This window comes from Protopterus annectens, chromosome 3.part0, assembly GCF_019279795.1.
Source record: "Protopterus annectens isolate FY-2018-M chromosome 3.part0, PAN1.0, whole genome shotgun sequence".
In the NCBI taxonomy this organism is placed as follows: domain Eukaryota; kingdom Metazoa; phylum Chordata; order Ceratodontiformes; family Protopteridae; genus Protopterus; species Protopterus annectens.
Window position 1 is genome coordinate 1,381,292,800 of NC_056731.1, and position 19,468 is coordinate 1,381,312,267.

Genomic DNA, 19,468 nt, shown 5'->3' on the forward strand with positions numbered 1-19,468 from the left:
GGAGATACTATTTCCAGGACTGGGGACCATCTCCTACCAACAACCTGTACGGTCGGTTCCAATGTCAGTGGAGCCGAGACAGGAGCTTTCTTAGATGCTTTTGGAACTGAAGAGCCCTTCGGACCCGAACTTGTTGACAAAGCAGGAGAAGACAGTTTTGGTTTTCCTTTAGCAGAATCCAAGTCTGATTGAAATGCAGACTTAATCAAGCCACGCTCCACCAACTTCTGTTTTCTTTCCGCCAAAACCCCTAGCACTAAATCCATGGCAAATGGAGCAAACTTCTTGGACATGGACTTCTCCCAAGCAATATACACAGGTGGAGTGTCCATCAGTAATAGACATCTTTTGGTTGCATTTAGGGCATCTGTTAAACCCTGACTTGGCTTTCTCAGACATAATTATAATAAAACAGTACAACCACAGTAATGAATAAACAATCTAACAGTTATTAAAAGAAACTAAGTCTAACCGGCTACAAGTATAACAAGGTAGCTTAAATGTAGCAGCAATAACAGGATAAGCCTAACAGGCTAAGATAAATAACTGAAACAGCCTAAAATGGCTAAGAGCCTAACCAGCTAACAAAAAATTGCAGAAAACTGCAAAAAAGCCTAACTCAGCTAAAAAATAGGGTAAATAAGCCTAAACGGCTGAAACACAGAACCAAAAAGGGCCAATGCCCAACAAACGAGAACAGATGGTTTTATGACCAAAAATCGAAGATAATCCGGAAACGGATAAACTATCCTAACCAAAAGCTTATATAAATTCCAAACAATTAGTAAATATAGAATTTTTAGAATAATTTTCCACAAAAAGAAGAACTTATCTCTCAAACGGACTGAGCTGTAGAGAAACGCATGATCAGTTGCAGTGGCAAACTAGATCTGGGGAAGGTAGAGATGCATTGTGGGATTGGGCTTTGGCCTTAAGCTGTTAGCGACCTTGAGCTTTGCTAATTGATCGACTCGGAGCCGAGGATTGACTCCAAACCCATCAGTAAGAATGAAGTCAAGATTGAACAACTTCACATCTGAAGGCTTCCAAGAGCACCAATTCCTCCTAGGAAGGGGTTTGGGAAGATCAACCATCTATCTGGCGAAGGATCTCTAGGATGTCTCCGAATAAGATGTTCTCAGGTGGAGATCTGAGGGACCCTTCCCCTTTATCAAAATCGGTGTCTTCCATGAGAGATTCCTGTAGGAAATCTAAATACCTCTTCCAAAGGACCTCCTCAGTGAGGTATTCTGACTAGGTATCAGACCAGGTGGGGAGTTCCTAAGTGAGAACTGGATGGATGTCCCTGAGGAGTAGGATGTGCAGACTTAGACACAGGATCCAAGGGGGAACAAGGAATGGATCTGATGGTGGAAGAGTCAAGACTACTCTCATGTAAGAAAAACCCTCTCACCACATTGAAGGCAGAAGGACCAGGAGAAGCCAAGGACAATCTAATCAAAGCTGAAGCTCTCAATGCAGACAATCCTGGACCCTTCCTGACCCTCCGCTCTCAAGGAGAAGTCGGAGTCAAGCTGTCCAGCGCTGAAGCCCCAAGGGGAAGCAACGGCTCCAAAAGCTTCAGAGTTAAAGTCAACCCCTTGGATGTAACACCAACTTTTCAGCTCCAAGAACCATCATGCTCCAAGGGAGTAGGAGCCGATCAGATCAGGGATGCAGCCAGAGTGGAAGACGAAGGAATCTTTGGATCCAACAACTTGATTCTCTGTGATTTTGGATCTGAGGACTCAGAAATGGAAGGCCAGATCGGAGAAGGAGCAACAGCAGGCTGAAATGATGGTTTAAGGCTCACATATCTGATGGGAGATGACTAGACTGCCATCTAGATCTGTGTTCTGAGGACCTTTTTCATCATTCTATCCACCTCTGCCTCTGACAGACTTCGGGATGACAAAACAGACGAGGATGTGGAGGATAGCCTAGAAGACTTTCTGGGTGTCTCCTGCAGAAAGGAAGACCTCAATCTAGGTGATACCGGTTCAGGAGAAAACCTCAAACTACGGGGCAAAGGGGATGGAAACATAATGAGTATCAGTTCCAAAGGCTTAGGATCTGATGTCTTAAGAACCTTCTTGGGTGGCTCTGATGGAAGAGTAGCCTTTGGAGACCAAACAGGATAGCTTTTATGGTGCTACTTGGGCTCCTTAGATTTGTGTGAGGTGGTTTGAGTCCCTGACATAGAGGTACCTGAAGAAAGAGCAGATGCTGGTAATAAACCCTTAAGAATGAGTTTCACTAATGGCCCTTGAGTTAAAGGCTGCACAAATGGAACTGGGAGTGCCCAAATGTGACAAGCCTAAGCAATAAATGCATTCCATGTGGGCATAAGAATTGGGAATCTTATGCCTACAGGAAGTGCATTTCTTAAAACCATTAGGCTTCTCAGCCATACTGGAAGAAAAGAAGGCACACAAGAATGACAAGCAAACAACAGTAACTATTTAAAGTTTTATTGAAAAAAAAAGCTAGCACTAATTTAACTTTTTTTTGGCTTTTTTGGAAATATAAGGAGAAGAAATACCAACAATGGTAAAAAAAGGAATACCGCCAAGTGAGGTAAAGAGATTAGGAAAAGACTACCAACTATGGTATAAAAAGATTACCAAGAAAAACTGGGTCTATATCACTTTATCGAATTGCTATTCAGTGAATAGCAATTCATTGATCCTCTATTTATCAAAGCCGCTATTCATCGATTGGAAAATTTTCCCAGGGCAAACCAGTGGTTGGCCACCATCCGGAATTTGCCCTTTTCCCCAATGTAGTGCAATCTCCGAGTTGGTATATTTAGTTGGGGGGTGGGGTGTTTGAGGGGTGTAGCCCCCACCTTAGTAGGATTTAAATTTATGGGTTTTTTACGGTCACCTGGGTGGCCTATCTTTGGTTTCCCCTAGTTAATGTTTTTCTGAAAAAGCCATTGAATGTATAGCAGTTTCTTTAAATAGAGGTTCGATGAATTGCTGTTCGCTGAATAAACTGATATAGACACAGAAAAAACTTTGGTACACAAGAGTAAGGGAGATACTATAAAACAGTAAAAAGTCTAAAGAAAAAGAAAAATATTTAAAGAAAATGTGATCAAACACTTGTTAAACCCCTTGATCTCAAGAGATCACAATCCTGTCCGAACCTCAAGAGTGGCAAATGAGATCCAGAAAGCGGGATAAGTACTTTTGCAGTTTAGTGTTAAATTTTAGATTTTGGGAGACTAACAGAAAATATTTTTTTTGTGGTGTTAAAGTAAGCAATGAGGTAAGTAAAATTAAGGGATTATTGGTGCACCTGTGGAGATTGCATGTCTTGCATGTAACAGTTGTAATCTTTATTTAGTACATTAATGTCTGCAGTTTAGCTCAGAAAGATAAAGTGACGAGCTGCTCATGAGCTTTGTTCTGTATTCCTGAGTTTGATTTACTTAAATATTACTTGCAAATTGTCTGAATCTCAGCAAGCTACTTAAAAGACACTGCATCTGCATCACCCTTGAAAAGGGCATGCTTAACTGGTTAACAAATAAAGATAAACATTGGACAATGTTTCATATGCAGTATCTTGCAGATCATATCAGAAGAAGCTACTGCAACTCTTTGATCTTTGGGAGACTTTTAGCCTTTTTAACGTCTAATTGCTGTCTGACCAAGTAGTCTTCTAGTATGGCCCTGTATTTAAGGACCAAAAAAAAAAAATAAATAAATATATATATATATATATATATATATAGAGAGAGAGAGGGGGGGGTGGAATAAGGGTCTAGATGCAGATTTTACTTGAAGAAGAAATCAGGATACGTGCCTTTACTGCTTAGTGCTACATTTTGGAAGGCTTGGAGCTTCATGCTTAGTGTCACTTAGAAAAAAATGCCTACCAACCTTTCTGAAGGAACTCATCAGTAAATTTAGCAATAGTGCAACATTCTTGATAAGGGGAACCAGACTGTACAGTCTCCAAAAGAACTTTTGGGGAATAGACTTAACAGGATCTGTTTAAAAGAATAGTGAAATTCAAGACAAATCTGGGAAAGTTAATGAAATTAGGGAAAGGGATCATTCAAGGTCAGTAAGACAATGTCAGGAAAGAACAAATTAGAATTGAATGTCAAAGGCAAGCTCATCAACAAAAAGGCTTTGGCACTGACTATGTCCCAGACAAACCAGGTTTGATTAGCAGTCTAGATGCTGAAGGAGTTGACAGGAAATGGATTGGGGTAAGCAGACAATTCCAGCTCATACATCTGCTGTGGAGAAGGGCATGAGCCTGCTAAACAGTTCACACACTCTAACTAGGGGCGTAGGAGTGTGGAAGCAAGGACTCACTGTTTCTGTTGTGGGTTTTACACCATGCTTACCATTCACCAATGAAAATGTTACTAACATTCAAAAAATGTAACCCCTGCTGCAATCCATCCATGACTCTCACCTTCTTCTCCCAGTGTCGTAGGACTTAGGGTTAGGGGAATGAATAGGATGATATGGGATGGGGGCTGAATATGGGCAAAGACAACAGGCAAAAAAGAGTTAAAATGCAATGGTAATTAAAACTGGGAAGATATGAGTTGCAGACCTAAAATTCAAGTTAGCGGAACACAGAATTGCCAGATATTTTACTGTCAGGGGTCTGGCTACATATTCATGTTATGTAATTGAGGAAGTAAAGATGATATATGCAGTAGTAATTGATCATCCAAGGTGCAGCATGACTTTCACTGTATTCTAGTCACCACAGAACAGAAGCAAAAGCTAAAACAAGTTTAAAAGCTGTTAGATATTTCACTGCTTTAAAAGCTGTTAGATTTCAGAAGAAAATACTGTTTCTGCCCTCTGTTTGTAAGGCAGTTCTAAATGTTTTGCAGTTTGCAAACCTGTAAAACACTTCACACTCTTACACTTTTTTCAGTAACTGGTAGTCAATGAACCAAATAAAGCTCTACACACAACAAAAAATTATGACCATGTCTCTGTGTTCATAACTTTTATTATATGTTCACCTTGAGCTTCACTTCACTTTTAGGGTGAATTTCTTGACATCCATGGCTCAAACTCATAATTAGTTGTTTATTATCAAAGACCCAATCATAATCCCCTCTATCGTGCAATGTAGCAAGACAAAATGTACACTGTGTTTAAAGATCTTTAGGGACTATTTGTCTATCACAAGTATGTCTATTCCCAGACATCAGTGGGATAGTCTTCTCAATATCACTTCAAAATAACATGTAATAATGATTTTCTCACAGTAAGAAAAAAGAAGTTATGTCCTTACCATAACGTTCCATGTAGAGTGTGCATCTCGCCTTTGTTCTTACACATGGGTTCGGAGCCAATCCTCAGCTCCGAGTCGGCCGAATTGCAAAGCTCTGAATCTCAGAGAAGCTCGAGACCAGCCCATATCCCACAATCCTCCCTGCCATTACTCAGATCTAGTTTGCAAACAAACCAGACGAAGGATCCAACACCAGCGGTGCTGGAAGCATACACTCTCTTCAGCCATTCAGAGACACTCTCTCACCATAGCAATAACTAATGGTCTAAACATATATCCCATGACACACGGGACCATATACCCCGCAAAGGGTCAAGACACGTCGATCAGACTCTAATCCTACCAGTTCTTCCAAACATATGGGGTGGGAAGGGAGGGAATGTAAGAACAAAGGCGAGATGAACACTCTACATGGAACGTCATGGTAAGGAAATAACTTCTTTATGTAAGAGTGTTCAATCTCGCCGTTTGTTCTTACACACGGGTAGTGTCCCGAGCTCCGTGACCCCGAGTGACTCATGGAAGAACGTTCCTAAGCACAGTGGAACCAAATGATGTCCTATCCTTGGAGACCTTGTCCACTCTATAATGAGTGATGAAAGTATGTGGTTTAGACCACGTGGCTGCTGCACAAATAGTGTCCAAAGGCAAGCGAGCCGCATGAGCTAAGGAGGTGGAAACGGATCTGGTATAATGGGACTTAGGTTTGTTTGGTAAGGATTGGTTTGATTTAGAGTATACAAATGTTATACAGTCAGCAAGCCATTTAGATAGTGTACGTTTAGTAATTGCCATGCCCTTTTTATTGTCTGCAAAAGCGACGAAGAGTTGATCCGTTTTTCTGAAAGCTTTGGTCCTGTCTAAATAAAATCTTAGCTGCCTGTGGACATCCAACTTGTGCAACATATACTCCAGTTTGTTAGTATGGTTTTTGAAGAAGGTAGGGAGTTCTATAGACTGGTTAATATTCGTAACTGCACATATTTTTGGAAGGAAAGATGGATTTGTACGTAAAGAAACCCTGTCAGAGTGGAATATCAGGTAAGGTGGTCTAACCGATAATGCCTGCAGCTCTGAGACCCTACGAGCTGAGGTCACGGTGACAAGAAACAGCGTCTTCCACGACAAGAACTTTAGGAGGCATGACGAAGCAGGTTCAAAAGGTGGCAACATGAGTTGTGACAGTAACAAATTCAGGCTCCATGGAAAGAAAGGTTTTCTGACAGGCGGTCTAAGATGGAAGGTTCCTTTCAAAAAGGCTTTGCAAAGCCTGTGAGACATAATGGAAGAACCTCCTTCACCAATATGGAAGTTTGATATGGCCGCCAACTGTACTCTTAGAGTGGAAGTAGAAGCTCCTTTGTGAAAAAGGATGGATAAGAATTCTAAAATTTTATGTAAAGGAGCTACCAATGGATCTAAGTTTTGACTAGATGCCCAATATACAAAGCGTTTCCACTTACTCGTATAGAGCTTAGTAGTAGAGGCTTTATGAGAAGCAACCAGGATGTGTTGAACTGACGGAGGGAGAAGATGAGACCTGGCTAGGCAGGGAATCGGAGCAGCCAAGCTGCTAGTTTGAGGGACTGTAGAGACAGGTGAGGAACTCCCGACGAGTGTGTCAGCAGGTCTGGCACTGGGTCCAGAATCCATGGTTCCTCTATTTGACGAGCTCGAAGAAAGGGAAACCATATTTGACGAGGCCAGAATGGGGCTATGAGTATCATAGTCCTTTCCAGGCTCCTGGCTTTCTGTAGAAATCTGGGAATCAATGGAGTCGGTGGGAATGCATATAGGAGACCCGGGGGCCAATCATGTATCAGTGAGTCCCTGGGGACATCCCCCAGAGGGGGTAGAAGGGCAAAGTAGCTTCTGCATTTTGCATTCAATGGGGAAGCAAACAGATCGCAGCAAGGCTGGCCCCACTTGCGGAAGATCTTTTCCACTGTCTGTAAATTCAGGGACCACTCGTGAGGTAACAGGATGGCTCTGCTCAACCTGTCCGCAATGACGTTGGATGACCCTGGGATGTGCATTGCTATCAGAAAGCGACCCGTGGACTCTGCCCATTGCCAAATTCTCATGGCCTCTCTACATAACGGGTAAGACCTGGTTCCCCCTTGCTTGTTTATGTACCAGACTACCGACATGTTGTCTATCTGAACTGCTACTGTCCCTAGAGGTAAGAGGGGTTGGAAGTGTTGCAACACTAGGAACACCGCCCTCAACTCCAGAACATTTATATGTAAAGTGTACTCCATGCTGGACCATTCTCCTTGGACTGTTCTTCCCTGAAAAAGGCCCCCCCCACCCTATCAGGGAAGCGTCCATGGTTATTGTAGCTGTTGGGATGGGTAGAATGAACGGACGACCCACAGTGAGGTTCTGGTTGCACACCCACCATGAGAGGTCCCGTCTGCAAGATTCTGTTATCCTGATCTCGTGCATTAGGGGTAGGTGTTGGAACGACCACTGCACAAAAAGTAGCCATTGAAGAATCCTCATGTGTAACCTTCCCATAGGGACTGCAATTAATGCGGCTGCCATCAGTCCCAACACTTTTAACACCAGTTTGGCCGGGGCTTTCTTGCTGGCTAGAAGAAGTAGGACCTGCTGCTTGAGCATTGAAGCTCTTACTGGGGGGAGTTTTAGTAGTGTCGATCGTGTATTTAGATCTGCTCCGATGAAGGAAATACACTATGAGGGCGATAAGCAAGACTTTTCGAAGTTTATGGATATCCCTAAGTGGGAACAAAGGCCGATTGTGTAGTCTCTGGCTTGCAATAGTCAACGCTCGGTGGTGGCGGTGAGGAGCCAGTCATCCAGATAGGGAAACACCCGGAATCCTTGTCGTCTCAAGTGAGCTGCAACTACTGCCATGCATTTGGTGAACACCCTGGGGGCTGGGGTGAGTCCAAAGGGCAGAGCTCGAAACTGAAAGTGACTGGTCCCCAGCCGGAAGTGCAGGTGATCTCTGGTCGGTCTGGCCATTTTGATGTGGTAGTACGCGTCTTTGAGATCTATAGAGCACATCCAATCGTCCTTCTGTAAGAATGGAAGGATCGATTGAAGCGTGACCATCCGGAACTTTTCCTTCTTCATGAAGTTGTTGAGACGGCTGAGATCTAAGATTGGTCTCCAGTCCCCTGTCTTTTTTGGAACTAAAAAGAACCTTGAGTAAGTTCTGAATCCTCTTTGGTCCGCCGGGACTGGTTGGATGACTCTGTTTTCGAGCAGCTTTGAAATTTCTACAGCTGCTAGTTTTCGCAGACAGGGTGGCACGTCTGGAAATTTCCTTTGTAGAGGTGGTGTTGAAAAGAAGGGGATTTTGTATCCTCTGGTTATAATGCTTTTTACCCAAGAATCTGAAGTAATGTTTAGCCAGGCCAGTGGGTATAAAGCTAAGCTACCCCTGACTGCCTCCAGAGCAGGACAGCCGGGCCTCCCTTCAGGAGTGCTGGAAAGGCTTCCCAGGGACAAAATCCCTGTCTCCTTGGTTATGCGGACCCCCTCTGCCGCTGGGGTGGCGTCTTCCATTTCTACCCCCTCCTCTACCTCTGGAGGGGGTATCACTCTGTGCGGTCTGGAAAGATCCCTGATTCTTACGGAACCACATTTTTCCACCTAGTTGCCCTTTGGGGTACGGTCTAGTAGGAGCGGAAAAACGGACCCCGACAGCAGACAGGGTCTTTCCCTCTTGCTCGCACCGGGGGAGAGTTTCCTTAACCTTGGGCCCGAAAAGTGTAGCACCATCAAAAGGGGCATTAGCAAAGGAAGACTTGAAGGCTTCCACAAAGGAGCACAGCCGCATCCATGATTGTCTACGAAGAGCAATCGCTGAAGCTGCAGCTCTACTCGATCCCTCGGCTGCATACGAGATGAGCCTCATGGATGAGTTTACTATGGATGTGAGGGTGTTAAGTTGTGCTGTTACCTTATCTGAAACAGCAGCATCTGTGTTACCCTGGAGGGTATCTGTCAGCTCCTTGATGAGATCCCTCTGTAATTGTGTGAAATGGGTCAGGTAGTTTAGTGGACGCATGGAAAAAGTCGCTGAACTAAAAATGCGCTTCCCATATCTGTCCATAGTCCTAGAATCCTTATTAGGAGGATGAACAGATGAGGAAGACTCAGACATCTCCTTTTTTGTGGCTGCCGCCACCACCATAGCGTCGACAGGGACTCCCTTGGTGAGATAAGATTTATCTTGGGGGGCAGTGATGAACTTGTTTGGTTTCCTAGGTACTGGCTCCACTGTGTCAGGTGTCTCTCATGCCCTTCGAGCAATCAAATCCATTAATTCATCGAAGGGCGGGGTCACCCAAGAGGTAGAAGGTTGAGCCCCAAAAGCCTTCAGCAGCACCGACTCGTCCTCAGAGGGGGCTAGGGACTGCCAATCACCCCACTGTTTCAAGATCTCCAGGATGTCTGCAAATGACACATCCTCCGAGGGTGATTTGGGGGACCCCTCTGCCTCATCTAAGTCGGTGTCAGACGTCAGGGATTCCTGTGGGGAATCTATGTGCCTCCTCTTGCACAACCGTTTCCTTGAGACCTCATCAGAGGGAGCTTCTGGTGAGGCCTCCAAGGAACAGGGGGAACCCTCTGTGGGTGGCTGAGGTAATTGGGCTCGACGCTTGGGATGGATCGTGGGGGCAGAAATAGAAAGTGGCCCTTTTGGGGAAGGAGAAGATTCCCCTGATGATGTGGTTGTCTGTGCAGACAATACCTTCCTCATAAGGTCAAAGGCCCCAGAACCCCTGGCTAAGGGCTCCCCCGGTTCCGAAGAACATGGAAGCATCCCAGAACCAGGTGCCGTGGGCTCCGACCCCGAGGACGGAGCCGAACCAGTCTGTGCCGAGGCCCCGAGAGGGAGAGTTAGCACTGACAGGTCGGTACGACTCTCGGTCCCGGAACCAAGCAAAGACCGTCGGCTCCGCGACTCCCCTAACGGTTCCGAAGGAGTCGAAATCAAAGATGTTGATCGTGCAATGGATGGCTTCGGTACCAAGGGCTCCACTATCATCAGGTCCTCTTCTCCCGGCTCCGAGATCTGGATGGGTCTCGAAGGAGGACCCGTTGGAGATATGGGGAGGCCTTCTAGTTTCGACACCAACTGGGAGGAAACTGCAATTAACTTGGAAAGGGCCATATTCTCCATGAGTTTCTGCATGACACGATCCACATCTGTGTCAGACAATGGTCTGGAAGAACGGGTCGAAGGAGCCGAAGATGGCGCCGACCGAAGAATGGACGGTGGTGGCAGTTCCGACACCGGTTCCAAGATCTGGGGCTCAGTAAAAGATAAATGTTCGACGCTCGGCCCCAAGATCTGTGGAACCGGCGAACAAACCCGAGAAGATGAACTCGGAGCCGATGACATGGACTCCGACATCTTCGACCCCTTCGAGGATTTAGAAGCCTGATCAGACTTATCCAAAGCCTCTTGAAAGGCCGGCTTCAACAATCCTCTGTCAATAAGCTTCCTGCGTCTATCTGTCATGACCCTCCCATTAAAGGAATGACAAATAGAGCAATCCTCTTGGAGATGGAGAGGTACAAGACAGTAGACACAGGAAGCATGATTGTCAGTATAAGTGTATGTGTAAGTGTGTGCGCTTGCGCCTGCCTGAGATTTCAGAGTAGAGGGGTTACTGATGGTATAGCTAAGGTGTCCATGTGTGTGTGTGTGTGTGTGTGTGTGTGTGTGTGTGTGTGTGTGTGTGTGTCTCTGTAAAATGAAAGTGCAAATGAGTGTGTAGTGTGGTGGAGGTTGTCATACCTGGACACTCCCCTAGACTAATGAGCATATTCTACAACTCCGTTTGCAGGTGGACACTAGCCACCAGGGATAACGTTGGCATATTGTGCCCTAACAGCATTTATGGTTGGGGGGATCTCTAGCCACCAGACAGAACTCTTTAGTGACATACCTTAAGGACACTTATAAAAAAAGACAACGTGAGTTGTCGAAATCTCTAGACACCAGGGATAAATCTTTAGCAATGTGCTTTAACAGCACTTCAACAAGATGAGAGATGAGGGGACCACTAGCCAACAGGGATTATATTTTCATCTCGTACCTTCAAGGCACGTACACTTTAAGTGGGTCGGGGGAACACTAGATACCAGGGATACCATTAGATCATCATGCCTTAATGGCACTTAGTGGCAGGGGAACTACTAGTAACCAGTGAAACTCTATATAACATGCCTTAAAGGCACTTAAAAAAGTGGATCTAGAGCAACCACTAGACATTAAGGATACTATAAATAGCATGCCTTAAAGGCATTAAAAAGGATTCCAACCTGTACCCTCCCACAGAAGATATAAGTCCTCTGTGCTGCCACAAGACACCAGGGATTTAATGGAAATAAGAGCTATGAGTTCGAAAAATTACAAAGGAGGGTAAAAGGCTTCAAATGCTGCAGCCTTGCCACAAGAAACATCATATAATTGTTTCTGTTTCTGACCTTCTACTTTTGCTAGTTTTCTGTGTCTTATGCATGTATATAGACTAGAAAGAGGACTATTCAAAACCTTAACTAAATTAAGTATTTCTGAAATTCAATCCAGAACCATAGTGATATACGGAAAAAATCTGGACTGGCAAATAATGCTATTTCTGTGCAGCTATGCAGAATGGAATAATATAGAACAGGAGCTCTGTAACTATTATTTGAATTATATGTTATGTTGTCATAAAATTTAAGTTGTCATAAAATGGGGTTCAGCTGAATAACATTTTTTCTGCGTTTCTTGTTAAATTTTTATTAACTTACAAAGGGGCAAAATAAGGTTTGTTCTCAAAGAGATTTTATATAACAAAAAAATCTTCTTATTTAATGAATGAGTGTTAGGAAGATTCCTCTCATTCAAAATTTCTGTAAAAAAATTTATTTTTTTAAATACAAATGAAAAAGGCAAGAAATGGAAAACTTGAAATGAAGGAGGGAAAGGAAGCCCCACTCAGGTATTTACAGATAACATTTACACTGTGATAAACAAATCATGCAGTTAATATAAGATAAAAGCACTCCAAACATGTACCAAAATAAGACTATTTTACTTATAAATATTTTCTTTTAATGGCACAAATGTTCCTAGCTTCCCCAAACTGATGATGAGATTGGAAATATTACTTCCTCTGAATAAAGATTTGACTCTTTATAATAATTTTCTAATCAAGCGTAAAAAGCTGAACTAGTTGGAGAGTCATCACGTTTGCAGTACTTTATAATACTTTTATCTAGTCAAAATAAGCAGAGCTGAAAAAAAATTATTTTATCTGAGAAAATGACTTCAAACAATTTAATATATATAGTCAAAGGAAAACTTTCTTTGCACAAAATATTACATAAAGACCTTCATGGTAAAGAGATTCAGTTTTAGGACAGGAAATAAAAATATGAATCAAATCACATTCTGCATCATCAGAGCAATACCAACAATTATAAGAAAGAAACACTATTATACATTTTACCTAAACTAGCATATGTTAAAATGGAAAATTCAAGGTCCTATAAGCAAAAATAATATCTGAGGACAATGCAACAAAAGAAGGCGCAGGTAATAATAATTCATTATCTTCAGGGGATACACTGTAGCATGTTTAAACACTGCTCTAAAAGGAATCTGGAAAAAGATTTACAAGTAATCAATAGTGCCTGAGACGGCTGGCATTAAAGGGAAATAATAGACCAACCAAGGGTGTTGTAATGCCTAATGTCAAAGGTAGAGGTCACCCTACAACTGGTTGAGCCATTGTTTCCATATAATGCTTTCCTTGCATGGCATTACTGCATTTAGCAAAACATTCCTATATGTTTTTATTTGCATGTTTTTGTTTTAATTGTAATGGATATTTTGTTTGTTGGTGTTTTAGAAAATACAGTTCCTTTCCTTGTTTACTTATAGTGGAATACTGTATTTTGTATATGTGTATGGGAGTGGGGGTTATCTAGTGTAGTGTGTGTGCTTGGGCATACATGCATGTGTGTGTGTGTGTGTGTGTGTGTGTGTGTGTGTGTGTGTGTGTGTGTGTGTGCGCGCGCGTGTGTGTAAGTTAATGTGTGTCTCTCAGCATGTATGAGCATGTTTCTAAAATAATTCCAGAAAACATTTGGTTTTGCAGTATTTTCCTGACTGGTGGTATGATGTTCTGCTTTGCATTTTATCAGACAGAACTCGTGGGATGGAATTCAGTTGGAGGTATGACATTTTGCACTGTATTTCATAAGAACAGAGAAATAATACATGCACACAAACCTCACCCATACCACATATACACACACAGGTTTTATTTATACCTTCATGGCATTGCTGAAACTGGCAGCTAATTATTTCTTTTTCTTTTACTTTGAACTGCTGCTTTTTGGCAACTGTTTTGACAGCTGTCAAAACAGTTGTCAAACCTTGGCATTTGAAAGCTGTTTTGATAATAAATAACTCACTATGTGTAACAATTCACATGACATGTTTGAACTTCTGCTAACAGATCATTATAGCTTGATGTTTTGTTTAGTTTTAGTGTGAGCAGAATCCTAGATTTTGTGAAGTAAATGAAGCAGAAAGTAAATATTTCTGTAATTTATAAGTGCAAGGGTGAGCACTGTCATTCAAAACTGATTTAATCTCTTGTACTGATGTCTCATATTCTAGATTTAAAATGGGTTTTTCCTGCTTAAACAAGCTTGCTCTATAACAATAAAAATTTAGGCCCGCAATTCGGATAAATCAGATATGATACAATATACAAGATACAATATGATATGGTTTGAACAAAGAATCTGCGCTAAAAAGAAATATAATTAAACAAATAAAATTATTATCCTTCCCAAACTACCTACACTAATCTTGAGATATTTCTTTATAGTTTTGCTTGCAACACTGTTAATCAATATCCTATTTACATTACCCAAGTTTGTACTGAGCAGTTCTGTTTTTTTCTTCTTTAGATTTGATTAATATCTAAGATTGGAACACTACCTTCCATGTTGTAGCTCCATTCTCCACTGATTGATGGTGGGGCATGCTATCCTCTTGCAAGTATCGCAGAAATAATGCTGCAGTTAGCCCCAACTACTTCCCATGATCTTTTATGGCCTACAAGATCTGCTGTAAGAGGGAGTGCCATTTTTGATCTCTCCCCTATGTGAACTAGGTCCCTTAGCATACCTCTGTATCTGAGCATTTTGCTTTCTTTTCTTACACTGTTTCTCTGCTATACTTACTGTATCAACTTAAAAGGCACAGATGTTTTATCTGTTAAAGCCTAGGGCTATGTATTTTGTGATATGCTACTAGTCTGACTCTATTTCCTTTTCTGCCAAAATGTCTACTGATGGCTACTGGCTCATGTCACTGCAATATTACATCTGAGATGTGATACTGTACAGTAACATGGTGGATGTTGCGTCTGTTTAACGTATTTCTTTGGTATATAGCATGATGCCATGGCGTGCTTTTAGACATGTGCTTGACTGCATCCTACAATACTAGTTACATTAGTTAATATTTACTTAATCTTCGCTGCAACTATTGTGTAAATGTCTTGTGCACCTTCCTAATGGAATTGAATAGGTGTTAGATTGTAACCATACTTAGCTGTTTTCTCAGCAAACCAAGGAATCCTTTTACTATTAGCTCTGCCGTGTGTAAACATTCTATTAATTACTACCTTGGGATTTCTTTGCTACTGCAGTTAATTTTAAAAAGGCACTAAATTTAATAGCTTAATTTACATTACTACTATAACTGATTGAGCCTTTTTATCCTTTAATTAATTCCTTGGAATTAGCTTTTGTGCATGAATGAATGTACTATTGCAAACATACAGTTAGCATTGGATTTCATATACTATTTTAAATGGGCATCTACTGAACTCTGAGTAATGAATTATTTGCAGTTTTGACCTCATATTTTTACTTCTGTATTACTAAATACTTAAGTGCAACTAACTGACTCATTTGTCCACTAGAAATTTAAATGGCCCATGACTAGACTTATTGAGGAAACATGCTTTAGCATATTTCATTTAAATAACATGATGCGTTTATTAGCTATCTTATCAATTTACAGTGTCTGATGATTACCAACATGTTTTTATAATTTCCTCTGCATCATTTGTTTGCCTTACCTATATTATCAGCAACTTTCACTTATCCAAATTATATTCCTGTAGTGTTATCAATAACTAAACTATAAATTATTTTAATAATCAAAGAAAAATGTAACCCATTACAAGGCTCTGTTTCAGCTCACAGCTTCCTCTTTTCATATACTTTTTAAACTTTTTCCAAATATTTTTCATGTAATATTGCCACACTATCCTGCTGACAGGTAACACACAGAAGACCTTTGTTAAGGTATGCATAACTATTTACAAAGTTCACAAAACAGTATTTTGTTGCACATTACCAAGAGAGGCAGAACCTCTTCTTCTTCTACAGCCATAATTAGGTGTTTCTGTAGTAGAGGATTATCTTCACTGTAAAGTTCATGCAAATAAAGTTCGTCTGTCTATTTATTAAAAGGAAAGCAGTCTGTTAGATGTAGTGTAGTTTTATAATGTTGTCTTAGACATTATTTCTAGATTATGAAATGCAATGTAATACTATGTATCAGCACGTAACTGATATGCTCATTGTATGCAAAACAAAACCTGCAACAAGTCACATTCTCTTACACCTGCATTGGATTCAGATTGCATCAATATGTACAGCAACAGCACTAGATCTATATATATGCATACCTGTGCAAAGTTAAATACATCAGCCCATACATAATCATATATATATATATATATATATATATATATATATATATATATATATAAATTGATATGCAATTAGTACTGTATGGAACTAACTAAAAATAAGTAGAAGACCATAGAACATGCAGCAGCTATAAAGAGCTGTCATACATGCATGTGTGTGAGTATGTGTGTGTGCTCATTATATACATATAAATACACACACATGTATATGTCTGTATTTATATATATATATTCAGTGTTTTGAATTTTCGATGCTATGTTTTCAATGTTATGAAACTCAATGTTAAGAAATTTCAATGTTATGAAGTAGACCTATATATATATATATATATATATATATATATATATATATATATATTTGTGTGTGTATGTATATATATATATATATATATATATATATATATATATATGTTTGTGTGTGTGTATGTATATATATATATATATATATGTATATATATATATTTATATGCTTGTGTGTGTGTGTGTGTGTGTGTGTGTATGTGTGTGTGTGTGTGTGTGTGTGTGTGTGTGTGTGTGTGTGTGTGTGTGTGCATGTGTATATATATATATATATATATATATATATATATATATATATATATAAGAGACACAAAATCAACTTCAAAGTCAACATTATTAAGAGACCTGTAACCAAGCAAAGTAAAAGTAAAGGAATAATAAAATAAAAAGGAAGGGTGAATGAGGTGGTAAATAGCAATAAATGAAAACAAGAACAAAATTAGATAAAATGGCAGCAATAAAACTGAATATTAAATAAATGATAAAACAATAAAATAGGTATCAGCAGTATTCACCAAGTGAAATAGAGGATAAGCGAGCTAAAGGCCTGATTAAATCAGCGGAACCTAAAGAATATGTACAGCACCACATGATGGGGTCTCCCTCTGTCAACCTGATAGCATATTCTAAACAAAAGTACACCAGTAAAACAAAGCTCAAATTCGTAAGGACTTAAGGTGAGCCAAAAGAACTGCCCGCAGGCCCTAGGAGGCCAGGTGCAGGAGCTGAATTATTCAGAAACAAGAAAAAAAAAAAGTCCAGCAGGTATTGGGACCCAAGCCATGTGCACCAAGATAGAGGATTACAAGAACCCTCACATTAATGTACTATTTAATAGGCTGCCAATATGTAGACTCCACAGAACCAACATAGTATGTTGGTACCGTGACAACCCTGTGCATAGCTATACTGCAGAGTTTTGCACTGCTGTGGGCAGTCAAATTCTGTATTTTAGCTCCAAGTAAAGTATAATGTTACTGTAATCCAAACAGGAGGATACAAATGTTTACACCTTTGTGGGGAGATCAGACAGCAAGATTTGATGTTGTAAAAGGGCAATGTTCCTAAAGTGAAAAAAAGAATTTCTGATAACAGCTGGGATCTGTTCATTTAAAGTCAGCTTGTCAGTAGTTACCCCCTAAATCACAAGCCTGCAACACAACTGTAGCTTCTCTCCAAAATAATGCCCAGAGACAGAACTTACAAAGACAAGTTCCTAAGTGTAACTTGAATTACCATTGCTACTGTTGCAGTAGTAGTTTGAACTAATTATTGACCATCCAAGTATGTATGTTTTCCAAGTATTAAGTCAGGAAGTTAACGGAGAAAAAAGATTCTGGAAGGACCTGGAGATGCAGCTGCATGTTGTTTGCCTAACAATTACATTGTAACCCCCCCTCAAATGAATAATGCCTCCTACAGGCAACATGTATATTGTGAATAAAACAGGACCAAGTTTGGAATCTTACGTCACACTACAATCATTTGTGTAGGAAGACAAGGGATTCATCCCAAACCAATTTGTCAATAAGATGCAACCAAAATTACTCACAAAAGTAGAGAAACAAATTTATTACTACTACTATAATGAGAATGTTTTGTAGAGAAAGGACCCCTGTACCCGATGCAGAGAATCTGCCTCCTCATAGCCTCATAACCCAAACCATTAATATATCAATTCCAAGACTACATAAATATAGGGGTGAGAGGGTTAGCTGTAACATCCGGTAAGAAATAACTCCCTTATTTACACTTTGGAATTAGTAGGGGTAAAAAAATCAACATGTTGGTGGAAGTGTAATGGCAGATTTTCTTCCTGCATTTATTTTATGTGGAGCTTAGCTTTACTTGGGCCTAGCTTTATACTTTATGTGGAGTTTTTCTCCCCAGGCATCCACTGAAAAAGGACTACTTAGCTCAGTCAGACAAAACCGGTCAACAAATGTAGAATGAATAAAATAAAATAAATTTTACCTCCATGTGGAAGTCAATTTTAGTAATCAGTGCTTCCAAAAGCTGTGCGGTCAATATTTGGTGTGTTTTGCAATGGAAAGCCATACACTTGTCTGACAACACTGAGGTGTTTTTTTTTTTCTTTCTGACTTGTATTACACCTGAATGCTGATCTCCAACAATAGGATCACAAAGCATTTTGTTTCAAAAGAGGTGAGAAAAAACCTGTCTAAACTGAAGTTTATGCCAAAGTTTTGCTTGCACTGCCAAGCAATTGACCTTTATGGCATTTGATTTTGTGGTGTGCAGTACTGCTCAGAACAAATCTGTAGAGCATGGAATGCTGTTATTACTCTCAAAAAATGGCTAAATTACATCCTGGTTCAGCAATGTTACAGTGCGAGGCCCAACCTTAACAACACTTAGAGGGCGCTTAAAAAGAAGTTATGTCTTACCATAACATTCCATCTGTGTTGTTCATCTTCTTTCATTCAACACTGATGGGTTTGGTTCCAAGCCCTCAGAACCGAGTCGGCCTTTTTACCAAGCTCGTGCAAACTCTCGAGCTAAGTCTCTGCCCAGAATGTCCTTCTCCCTGTTACCTCAGATCGAGTTTGCTAGAGAAAAAGAAATAAAGCAGAGGCCACATCTGCACAAATACCCTAAGTCACCACTCAGACCCAAAGCATCCCCCAGGAGCCTTTGGAGGGAGAAGAAGGGTAGGAAGTTATGAATGAAAGAAGATGAACAACTCAGATGGAATGTTATGGTAAGACATAACTTCTTTATCTGATGTTGTTAATCTTCTTTCCATTCATCACTGATGGGACAGAATCCCAAGCTACCTTGAGGTTCATGGGTGGTCCTTATGGAAGAACATTCCTGAATACCACTGAGCCGAAGGCAGCTCTCCCTCTGGAGACCAAGTCCAATTTGTAATGATTGAAAAAAGTATGAAGCTTAGCCCAAGTTGCTGCTGCGCAGATGTCATCCATGGAAGCCCTGGAATAGAATGCTATACATGTTGCCATAGATCTAGTACAGTGAACTTTAACTTTCGGCATAGGTTCATTATTGAGGGAATAGATGAAACATATGTAGTCCCTCAGCCATCTTGATAATGTAACCTTGGAAACAGCCTCTCCCATTCTGGGCCC

The 19,468-nt window shown here is 40.7% G+C and overlaps 1 protein-coding gene across 1 annotated transcript in view; it reads right to left on the reverse strand.

The window, feature by feature from the left end:
- Positions 1–19,468, reverse strand: part of LRRC69 (leucine rich repeat containing 69) — a 902,784-nt gene that overhangs the window by 348,416 nt on the left and 534,900 nt on the right. The window contains exon 6 of the mRNA XM_044065468.1: positions 15,701–15,802. Within this exon, the coding sequence (XP_043921403.1) occupies positions 15,701–15,802 (102 nt within the window). The remainder of the gene's footprint in view (positions 1–15,700; positions 15,803–19,468) is intronic.